At 36.2% G+C, this 12,425-nt stretch overlaps 1 protein-coding gene across 1 annotated transcript in view; it reads right to left on the minus strand.

Moving 5' to 3' along the window:
• The window catches only part of UGCG (UDP-glucose ceramide glucosyltransferase), a gene marked incomplete at its 5' end in the record, with an annotated part of 10,191 nt that extends 693 nt beyond the window's left edge, over nucleotides 1–9,498 (minus strand). Inside the window, 7 exons of the mRNA XM_035890801.1 lie at nucleotides 976–1,165; nucleotides 1,561–1,647; nucleotides 2,064–2,242; nucleotides 4,099–4,211; nucleotides 4,609–4,710; nucleotides 5,596–5,698; nucleotides 9,289–9,498. Coding sequence (XP_035746694.1) covers nucleotides 976–1,165; nucleotides 1,561–1,647; nucleotides 2,064–2,242; nucleotides 4,099–4,211; nucleotides 4,609–4,710; nucleotides 5,596–5,698; nucleotides 9,289–9,498 — 984 coding nt within the window. The remainder of the gene's footprint in view (nucleotides 1–975; nucleotides 1,166–1,560; nucleotides 1,648–2,063; nucleotides 2,243–4,098; nucleotides 4,212–4,608; nucleotides 4,711–5,595; nucleotides 5,699–9,288) is intronic.
• Between the last annotated feature and the right edge of the window lie 2,927 nt (nucleotides 9,499–12,425).

Genomic DNA, 12,425 nt, shown 5'->3' on the forward strand with positions numbered 1-12,425 from the left:
ACTGCGGTCAAGCAGACACTGGGTTTTTGCCACAGACCCTAGAAGAACAGCATCTAGACAGAACACTCCTGCACATTCCCAGAGAAGTGAAATTGAAATGAACAAGCCTTTGGCCTATTGCATAGGAAGAGTGGGACTAAAAAAACCAGCTTAAAGCCTCTTTATTTTCTGCTCCTTTGAGAATTCCCAGCTACATGCAGAGCCAGAAATTGAAGAGGCTTCAGAAGAGGGAGAGTAGGCACAAAGCTCTTTAACATGCTGCACATGGCACAAGTAATCAGAAAGGTGACTGTTAAACTGCCCTTCTGGAGCCCTAACAGAATCAACACAAGGCCTAACTTTTTTTATTTCCAGTATGTGTTAAGACATTAGAATGTTTTTTATTTCCAGTATGTGTTAAGACAAAAGAATATTTTTCAGTATGACGAGAACTATTTGATGAGTTTGAATACAAACATAATTATGGATCAGATTCGGATAGAATGTGGTCACAGCCAAAATTAGTGTAAGTAGTTCCTACAGCATTAGAACAAATGCTGTTCTGATTCGCGACACCTTTCTATATTAAAAGGTTTTTTGAGGCCTCACTTGGGAAGATTTATTTTTAGAAGTAGTCTACAGCTGTCCTCTGAGTCCATTATTACCAAAATAGAGCAAAAAAATACTTAAGAGTATATGCACCTTCAATAAATACAAGACAAAGTCACAATTAAAACATGAAACTTAAGGGACAGATGTGCAAACTTTCAGAGCCTAGGGAGAGGCAGGGGCATATAGAAAACAAAATTACAATCAAGCAGACTTACTCTTTTCCACACTACTGTAACTGAAGCTGGAAGAGCGAGGAGTAACAGGATTTGACCTGTTACTTCCTTGACATCAAGAGAATTATTCTGTTATAATTAGGCTTAGTTTTTTTCTGAAGTAGATGACACTAGTAACTTTAATAACACTCAAAAAAATGAAGCTACGTACCTGAACACCTTTCAGTTGAATGTAGTCAAATATAAACCATGCCAAGCAGTGACACATGAAAAATACCATTATATCCCACCTAAACACATGATGAGCTGCCCATCCAATAACTAGACTGGCAACAAAGCACTCTGAGATTGGCTCACAAATTATTGTGGCAGGCAACATATTAATTCGCAGTTTGGCCCACCTAGAAAAAGACAAACAAATCAGTTCTGACTGTGCATTATTCTTTACGTCCTCCTCCCGCACCTTATCAAATGATGAGCCATCATGGTCTTTTGTGACAATGTTGGTTTAATCTCATTTGATTTACACCTCCAAAATTGCCAAGTTCTCCCTTTCAAAGATAGCACACATAGCATTTAAAAGGTACTAATCAGGTTGGTTTTCTTTGTTTAAACACTTATATCAGCAGTGCTTCTGTGGAAAGTCAGTGCCTCTCTCCCAACACTAACAATAAGTATGAATCAAGATGTGCATTGGAACTTCAGCATTCTGGACTTTAGATCAAATTAGTTTGGAAAATGTTTTCCCTCTCATGACAGCGGTGGGGGGGAGAAGAATCAAGGCTTAAAATTTTACCTGATCATTCTGGATTGAAACTGAGAAATGGAATATGAACCAGAGTTTTGCATTGCAACTTGTGTTGCCATCGCAAATTTCCAGCCCCTGAAAAAAATGAATGTATTATTATAAAACCATGCAAGTAAGAGATGCAAAAGAGAATCACAGAACAAACACGCATGAATTATTAGGCTTGAAAAGTTTCTTTGCTATATGTACCATATTATTGCAATGGGTATAAGCAAAAAAATTAAGTGTATTTTGTCAAGTCTCTTCATTGGAAGAGAGCAAATACCACTTTAATAATTAAAACAAGTCCTCAGAAGCTTTTCTCTAAAGAAATTGACAATGAAATGGCTTAATTATTTCTAAAAGATTATATTTACAGGGCAAAGCACGTGTCATAAGCATGCCTGGTGTATATACACCTGACCTGAACACCTATACTTATAGTATGTACCATGTGTTTAAGAGATTTCAACTGCACTTAAGGCAATAACCATACTTCAGGGTCATCTTACCGGTCAGCTATAGCTTTGGCCATAAAGTAATCTTCGGCAATATATTGTGCAAAAGCTATCAGTCCTCCAGCTTGGTCCAAGACATCCTTCCTCATCAAGCATGACATTCCTGTTACACACTTAAAGCCAGTTAAGTTGGCTGAAATATATGACCTTGGATGTGACGTTCCAAAATAAACCTGCCAAAACAACATAAGGCTTTTAAAACACTACTTGTATTTATGTAAGTACTACTCACTGACAACTTTTTCTCCAAAAGTGTTTGGAGGTCAAAAAGTGCTAGACACGGTGCATTTGGAAGGATCATTACCACCAAACTAGAAATCTAGTCTGCCACCAAATCTGAGAAATCTGGTAGTGATATTGGCTGTGTTTTTACAAATCTGCAAGTGGGTTTTAAATCCACATATTAAACTACCATATTCCATTTGGTATTTAATTTCTAATTTATTGAGGTTGTTCTCAGGGAATACATATATTAAAAATCCACTAAGTAAATTACTAGTCACTAGGGTTAATATATTATTTCATGACAGCTGATAGACATCATAGACATTTATAAGAGGAGACATCCTTCCTCTTATAAAGATTAACTGCATTACTGCATACATGTTCTTAGAAACATACTACACAGTTGTACCACAGCAGGGGAATTTTGTTTACTTAATGTACTTGCAAACAGAAATAGCAAAGAAAAAATTCAGGTTGTGAGCAAGTCTTTTTACAAGATTCAGTAACTTAAAACTAGGAGTGTTCTCTAAGGAGACAGTGGGAATGAGCGCTAGCACCTCTCACTACTATTCTTCCTATAGATGGGCTTCACACTGGTCTTACTAATACAGTAACTCATTCAAGAAAAAGCATGCTCATCTTGCAATATACTGGATCTGGAAGCAAAAAGCTCTTCCAGGAATTGTAACTCTTGCTACTTTAGCGTGTAGCAGTACTAAGTGCTATAGCTCTTTGCTCTTCTCTTGTAAAAGGAAATTCAGGCTTTGTGTCACAAAAAATCCCACAAGAGCTTGCCCTCTCTCCATGCAGTGAAGGAGTACTGAATTTCACTGCACTTCCATCTCTCACACTTCTGCCTTTGATACACATTAGTTAGCCTTGGGGCCAAAATGCCTTATACACACCAGCCTAGATATTAAGTTACATGCCTTGAGACACAAGGAACAAACGGGAGAACTCAACTTCTTCATTCTACAAAAGAGAACTTACTGAGAAAGAAGAGAGGGGAGAACAGGACAGAATGAGTGCTACAAAGATGGTGGATAGGAATCAACTGTTGACTTTCTCTTCCAAAACAAGTATTTGGAAACATAAAATAGTACTATAAAAGAACAAGGGTCAGAGTAAACAAGGTGGCGGTTCCTGTAACAGACAGTAGATCTACGGAACTTCCTGGTAAAGACAGTTACAGATGTTCAAAATCTATATGGACTCAAAGAAAGAATGGGAAAGTTCTTGTAAGAAATCTGTTCTTACTAAAATACTAACAGACTGGGGATTAGTAAATACACAAGTCTACTTCCTTCTCAGGAAGTCTCTCAGCTGAAAACTCCATAAAGTTGAGACAGCATTACAGGAAAAGAGGATATAAACCTTGCTTGTGTTCTACTCTCCTCAAAGGCTCTGCTTATATCCCCTGATGGAAATAAGATACTGTGCAAGCTGGACTTTGCTCTGACTTGTCATTGCCATTTCTGTGTTCCTTCTCAGACATGAAATAGAATTAATGGCCCTTTCTGACTAAGCACTAGAAAGTTCTTCAGTTTTAATAGATTTTTAAATGAAATCCATCATTTTAATCCTTTAAACTTTATTGTTTGTATTGTAAACTTAAATATTGAATCCATGTTCAGAACACCACATAAAATTTTGGAGCATTTAAAAGTTATCCTAGATAGTTTGAAGTGTGGCTGAAGCTGAAAATAAACATTTCTTCATTTGAAAGGTGCAAGAGGCGCTACAAAACTTTCACAGCAAGGTCTTGCAAAAAAAAAAAAAAAAAAAAAGACGACACTGCACTCACCTGTTCAAGGGTAGCAGCGAAACCCTGTCTGTCTGCAACATAGGGAAGCCCATGGACCAAGCCTACTTTTTCAGTCATTTGATTGGCCATATCTGTTAGTGTGTCTGGCGTTACTAAGTGACAAATAAAAAAAAGATAGTTCATTAAGCAATTCTGTCATTAGCAGGCTACTGTATAAAGACACTAAATCTCATTCTTGTACAAATATCAAGAGCACATATACTTTGAGGCACAGTATTTTGGAGCAGTAAAATTTCAGAAGAATAGTAATAGTGATTAACATCATTATGATGAACCACAAATGAAAGGGAAACTGTTTGAACAGTATTTTTTTAAATGGAATTTTCACCTTTAATTAGAGATTAAACCATTTTATACCATGAAAACATTTTTTCCAGATTTCTAACTTTTATTTCTACTTGTATTCTCAGTCGAAATAATCTCTAACAACTGCTTGCCTACAGGAAGTAGAAGGAATATAACAGTCAGCACATTACAGCACACACCTACCTCGGATTCCACTATCACAAATCCATATGAGATCATATTTGGCAACTTCATAGCCAGGCATTAAGTTGTTAATCTTGGGGTTGATGCCAACCTTCTTGCCACCTAAAAAATACAACCATCATTCAGAAATAATGTGTGGCGCTTTTTTTAGAATTCAGACTCAATACCCAAAATATTTAGATATATTAACTGAAGAACAGTAAATGCTTACCCATCAATTCTTAATCATCCCATCAAAAGTCCACTTTTAAGAAAAGGGTTTAAATTTTAAGTATTCTTTCACTTCTGTATTTTAGCTCTTACTACAATTATGCAGATAATTAAAAAGGAAAAAATATTCAAATACTTCCTCAAAATAGCAGGGTAACAAGGTTAATGTAATTAAAGGGCAGTAGAACTACAAAGTTTATTACTACATTCTGTAAAGTAGAAGTTCTTGACCTCTTAAGACTACTGGTTATGACCATGATGCTCTACAGTAATTTTAGCAGAAAAATGACAAAGAAGCAGAATAAAGTGAGACACACTCTTTTGCTCCTAACTGACAGAATGGTTCAGTTAGTTTCATGTCAGAAAAAAAAATATTACATTCTACTACATCATTCTAATATCACCTCCCTCCTCTAATTCAAATGTAAAGTGAAGAGAACCCTACAGTCTAAGCTGATGAAAAAGGATTGTTGCAAGATCTCAAGCTCAAATACAGCCACAACTCCAAGTCACCTCCTTCAAAGACAGGATTTAAACTGCTGTACTTCCGATTTAAAACGAAGAACTTGTAGGGGATGCATAACTCATTCTTCCTACAGCTTTTTTGGACTGATGTCACAGAAAGTGACTACAAACTTACTTCACCCCAGATGATTAAGCCACAGAACCAGCATGGACTGAACAAGATGACTATTTATTTTAGAATATTGTATATGGAGTTGAAGATCTAAAAACATTTTGCAAGTACAAGTCCCACCTTCCAGTTGCACTGCTTACCTATGAACAGTCTAGCATCAACATTCGGGTATTTACCAAGGAGCTTTTTGCACACATCAATAGCTGGATCATCATGATCTTGTACACAGAGTAGTACTTCATACTAGTAAAAACAAAAATGTGTACACACATATTTACACACATCAATATTGTCTAGGGAATAAAGCTTAACAGTGTAACAAACTGAAAAAATAGAGAGTACTTATAGAACTAAAAATAAAACTAAGGGGGTTGTTTTACAGCTAAATAAGACTTTTTAATATTTTTTTCACAACCAAGTATTGTGAAAAAAGAACCTAGCCTGTATCCCAATAAACTCTTGTACTGAGGAACACTAGTTTCCCTGTTATCGGGAGGGTTTGTATTAGGCATGAAGCAAGACATCCTAGTACACAAAGTACATTTATTTCCACTTCTGTTTTTGTTCACATATGAATCTTAAATCTGATCTTATATTCAATGAAATTACAGCACACAAAATATTAAAGGAACAGTGTTATGATACACTTGAATGTGTAGTTCAGAGGTACACAGTCCTTTCCTCTACTTTGTAGATGCATATGCAGAACAGAGTTGGAAGACAACCCATAGAGACCCAGCATACGTACGTTTGATTGTATAATAAAGCTAAGCTCAGGAACATGTATATGCATATTTTCCTCATTAATAGAATAATGGTTACAAATCAACAAGAGGTAAGGGAAAACTGTAGCTCTTTCAGCAATCAAGCTACATGCTTGTTACACATGAGCTACAGACAGTGGGTGAGGAAACAGCATTTTAAGACTCACTCAACATTTTAAGACAGCTTTGCAAGCTTTGATGGAGTATTTCTGTTTCTGCATTAACAGCAAATTCCTTGGATACTCCTTACACTTGATATAACATTCTTCTCTCCCTGTTAAGATTACTGAACTATTACAATAAGTTATCAGAGCTCCAATCCAAAGAATAAAATTCAGAAAATACAAATTTCTGATCAGGATCCCAAGAAGTCATTTTTACATCCAAGATTTAAAAATTCAGTCTCATTAACACAATTTGCTTGGACCTCACTTGATATAGCAGTTGGAAATAAGAGTCCCAGCTAGTGATCAAAATAATTCTTATTCTTCCTTATACTATCACCTCACTGAACTGTATTTTCAGTAAACTACTTAAGCAAAAAAAACAATCTGAACTTTGAAAGCTGCCTGTGGGCTCAATTATGACAATCTCGGGTGCTCCTGTTCAATAAGAAGTATTCCATACAAGAGAAGACTAAGTTAAATAAATACATTCTTTCAAGAAAAAATGGTATTGTTAAACACAAAAGACACCCAACAACTCTAAACTGCAGAATATTGTGGAAACTTAAACCATTAACCACTAAAAGGGAGTTGGTAAGACTTGGTCTAGCCCTACAAACTACCAAACACATCTCTACCTCTTGTAATGCAAACTCAAAGCCAATTTGCCTAAAGAGTGAGCAGTACTTGATTCCTATCATTCTACCAGCACAGAAAATGGAATTTAAAGGGTAAAAGACCTGTCTCATTAAACAGACAGGTCTTTCCACCACAACAGAACAATCCTGACAGCATGAACACCATAGAAATTACCAAGTGAAGAAAACCGTTCCTTACTGCTCATCCAATTAAATGTGTAAAAGAACTATTTTTGCTAGTAATTAAATAACCTTCAATCCACAGTTACAATGACAATTCTATATCCCTATTTGCCAAGAAATTCAACCAGAAATAATAAAAAAATTGTATTACAGTATTAGAAAACAGAAAAATTCACAGCAAATGGCCTTTGCATGCAGGAACAAAATAGAGAACAAAATGTATGACTAAAGCAGAAAAAATACAAAGATGCTTATTTACATAAGCATTACAATCAGTTTCATTTGGACATAACATGAAAAGAAATATTCTGCCCAAATTATGATGCACAGTAGATAAGAACTGTTCACTGAAAAATATTACTTGTGAGTCCTGCAGTTTAGAAGCTGTGTTAACTGGCTTCTATGCAAGACAAGATTATTTCACACATGGGGTATCACAGAAGAGTTTGAGAATCAGTATCTTGAACTCAGCTTCACTTGAACAAGTTTAAGATTATTCTTTCCTAATAATTTTCCCCTGGACAGCTGAACCTTGAATAACAGGCAATACTGTTGTTCTAATTTTTGTGGTGTAATGTCAGTCTCTTAAACGGGGTATTTTTGTAGTTATTGTACAGAAGTTTTTTCAAACAGTTTGGAGATCTTGCTTATACTATATGTTCTGTGCCCCAGAAAACTGAAGCATTCATACCTCCCATTTTCATTCTCCTTGGGAAAAAATGATTGTCACTATTATCTGAAATTCAGATTTGCGTGGAGTAGCGGTATTTTAAGATTGACACCCATATGTATAACTTATTAGAAGTAAGGGTCAAGACTATCTCCCATAAAGCAAGTTACAGCATAGCTGTTTTTCTGAATTCTCAAACAAATTGTATCTGTAGTCAGTTTCAGCTGCATAACATTTTGATGCTCACTGTAGCTGTAAAATACCTTAAGATATTGCTGCAGCTTCTTTGCACTATCTGCAATATTGGCATGCACAGCATGCATCAGGTATGCTTTAAACTTATCTTGGCCACACTTAGTCTTTATTGCACTTTTGTTGAGTCAAAAGGATTCAAATGTTTGTGCCTGAAGCTTTTCAAAAGGCCCCAAGCTTCATTACAGAAAAACTGCCTAACTTTTAGAAAGCTTCAAATGGTGGGTTTGGTTTTTTTTTGTCTGTTTTACTCCGCCTACTTAGGAGTAAGTTTAAAGCTCTCAGAATACCCACAGGAAACTCGCTGTACAGCTTACACATACTTTTGACCTTTTACAACTGAAGCTGCAGTGTCAGAAGCAGTTTCAAGAAGAATTGAGAAAAGAGTTATTAAAAATAAATTATAAGTTTTAGAATTGAGGAGATTTGTGGTAGAAAATTTACTCCTTTTTCCATCCATAGGAGCATACAGCAAGTAGTGAATGATGCAGCAAGCATTTGCAGATTTCTCCTTTAAGTTGTAAACTCCTTACAGCAAGGACAGCATTTGTTACACTTATCACTTACATTACTTATCCCTTATATTATAAAGTCAAACAGTGTTCAAGAGCAAATGTAAGCTTTTATTAACTATTTGTTTCCAAACACCAATAAGTGGCTTGGAGACTATCCTATCTAGCAACAACGGGTGAGGTACACCACCTCATCACTGAGCAATTCTTTGTTAGATGAGCCATCAGTAAGAACCACCCAGAAAGCTTCACACTATCAGTTTGGAGAATCTTTTAGATTCTCTTATTCCATTTTAGAGAATTTGTTAAATAACAGCAATTAATTGGAGAGGGTATCTGGCCTCTCAAATGGTCTTTTATAGATTGAACTATTTTATACTGCTATAAACACCACAATACTGGAATAATGATTAAACAAGTCTTAATGAAGTGTAGAGTATGTTTCGTCCCTAAGCCTTGGTCATGTTCCTTTATAGACAGCTTTTTAAAAAAAAGTAAGTTTTGTTTGCAACATGTAAAAATGTGTAATTACGTATTTCCCGTGGAAGGAAGACCAATCCAAGACATAAATCAAGTTGCAGAGTTCTAGCCCAAGCTACTGATACGACTTTGAGGAGTGGGAGGAAAAAGACACTAAACAACATACATACTTTTGGATAATCCAGTTCAAAGAAGGTTTCCAAGTTGTTGATCAGGTTAGGATCCACACCTTTTAACGGCTTTAGAAGTGAAACACCTGGAAGCTTGCTATATGGCTGTTTGTCTGTGGCTTTCTTATTGAGGTGGAGACGTCTGTAAGGAGAAATAACATATACCACCACATAAAGAAAATATGCTAGATAATTCCATTCAAAACACAGTCAGAACTAAGAAAGATTGGGAGTTAAAGTTGATACAAAAAATTAGTTTTGGTTGTAGAAACAACTATTTTCATATCTGACAGCCGATGTGTCAGAGACAACGCCTAAAACCCTTAGCATTGTATGTAGGTTATATTCAACCTTACTCAACTTATTAGACATTTCAGATTAATGCATTTTGCACAATACGAGTATCACATTTTTCAAACTACACAGGAGACAAGATTTTTCTGCCTTCCCCCATAGCATTAAAACACAGTGTTATAATAGGATAATAAAAAAAAAATAATTCACTGTAAACAAGGCAAAAAAAAGAGAAGGGTCAAGTGCTTTTTCCTGCATTAAGTTACACAAAACTTAAAGCAAACTGAAAGCACCCTACTGATCATTTGTTAAACACCTGCAAGAAAAGGATAAGGATCAATCAACTGGTTCATAAAAATCCTAGAAACTGGACACCAGGCTGGATTAGAAGCACAGATAAACCTAGAACACAATTCCTAACAGTCACTAGTATTTCAGTATTAAATATACGAAGTAAGTTGACAATCGTGTCACACTTCACCAACATGAATATTTAATTCTACACTCCTGTGTGAATGAATGCAAAATTAAATTCTGAAACTTAAAATTTGCAAGTTATTGTATATACTGCATACATGCATGTTCTCTAACATGCACAGTAGTTGGATTGAAAGAATATTTTATTGCTGCATGTACCTAATGGTATCAATTCTTAACTTAAAAACTTTCATGCTTTAAAATTCACAAGATGCTGCCTCAAAAAACCCAAAAGTCGGAATAGGGTTGTTTCATCCTAGTTAAACAGTTAAAAAAGAAGTTAAGTTCCTAGGAAGCATGCTCCTGAAGAATGTGCCTCACAAAGTGAAGTTACTGAACTATGAAGGAGCTCCACTAAGAAGAGATTCCAATAGTCCCCTAGAGTTATTTTCTCCTGAGATGGGACAGCGACATCTTTACATGAGTAACCTCATTGCCCGCCCCTCCCCAGCATGCTCCTTTCAGGCAGGTTTGCAGCTGGACACCATTACAGAGAATAAACAATGGGCTCACTAAAAAGACAGAAGGACAAAGCAGATGACATCCTTGTACTGTTATTGAGACCAAACCTGGGCACTGCAGAGGTAAACTGAAATAGTCTTGCTGAGCAGCCAAGGTGCAATCAGATGAGTGTAAGAAAAGCAATCATGTTCAGATAGCTACCACAGGCAGAAGAAGCCTTCCTTACCAATGTTCACTAACATAAAAACAAACAAGGGCTTTAGTGCCCTTAAGAAGGGAGAGTCTCAAGAACGCGACTTTGACCAGGAGGGCCAAAAAGTAGATAATTCAGGGAGGGGAGAGGGAGGCAGGGATACTCCCCTTAAAATAAACTGTTTGCTTTGCACATAGATTTATGCAGAGGCAAAAGCCTGATGAAGAGGAAATAAGAGAAGGAAGCGTCAGAGTAAATGGAAAAAGGTGAGAAAGGATAAAGACAGACTTGAAGCAGGCCCGTGATAAAGAATAAGCATGAAGTGATAAAACTGCAGAATCTTGCAAGGCATCATATTACAAACCATGCTGGCACACAGGATTATGCAAGTAACTGAATTACATAAGGAAAAGCCTACATGTGGGGTAAGAGAGGGAAACCTTTGAAAACATGCAAATGAGGATGCAGCACTGTCAGGATCTACTCGGCTATGAAACACCATACACTGAGACTTTTGACAAGAGTATGGCTCAGTATGGTAAGACTGCCTCTAATAAGCCATCTTAAAAATAAGACTCTGGTTCATGTTCTATTCATAACACTGCACAAAAGTGGCAGCCTACCATCGTGAAAGCAGTGTAGTATTGTGACACTAAGGTAAAGCAATTTCCATGCCAGTAATTGCAATGTTCTGCTAGACTCTATGGAGCAAGAGGCAAATTAACAGTAAACCAGATCAGTTTAACTTTTTAATTCTTTTTCAGAATATGCCACTTCATAAACAGTCCTTCTCAGTGTAAAATGAAAACCTACTATCACGAGAGCAACTGACCAACCACTATAAAAAACAAGTTACAATATTCAAATTAAGGCTAATATTTAGTCTTATTTTGACTTCTATGCTAAATTTAAACACTAACATTGTTGATGCAGGCATGTTCTAAATGGTGTATTACAGAATGTGCACCAAAGCCTCCAAAGTAGAAGTAAGATTAAACAGTAAATTGGTATTTTTGAGCACTAACTTGTGCTCACAGTGGTTCCGTTCTGTCAGACAGGTGATGTGATCACAGTGGTCTTCATTACCACAGAGCAAGTATTACACGTGGAGTTCAAAACAATAAAGGAAAGCAATCCTTCCACAAAGTTTGCATCACGTATAGAATATTATATATTATTTTTGCATTGAAATTAGCCCAAAACACTAACTATACAGATGTATTTACATAATGCATTTTTATACTTCTGCCTAATGCAGTAAGCTACAGAAAAACACTACACCAAGGAATGTGTAAGAACTCTGAGCATTATTTACAGGCACTTTCAGATCCTGTGTGTGAAAGACCAGGAGCCAGGTTATCCATAAGCACTTTTCCACATACATATATTAAATGGGTCAGCCTGCAATTCCTAGGTAGTAAAACCATGAAATTCTGTCTAAGCAGTTTGGTGCTGGTGTACATAGGTGGGGAAAAAAAAAGCAGCAGGATGCATAATGGTGTCAGGACCTATAGTTCAACTATCCTGTATCGTAAGAGGCATCTACAAAATCTTCTCAAACTTATTACTGTGTTAAGGAACTAATTAACCCACAGAAGCAACTGTAATCTAGATTTTTTTCTCTCAGCAGAAGGAAAAAGTATTTTCAAAGACAAAATCCAGACGACTGAGTTACCACTGCCCAGTATGCAACACAAATTCTTGCTAACCT

The sequence above is a fragment of the Egretta garzetta genome, unplaced genomic scaffold, assembly GCF_000687185.1.
Source record: "Egretta garzetta isolate BGI_Z169 unplaced genomic scaffold, ASM68718v1 scaffold22, whole genome shotgun sequence".
Classification (NCBI taxonomy): Eukaryota; Metazoa; Chordata; class Aves; order Pelecaniformes; family Ardeidae; genus Egretta; species Egretta garzetta.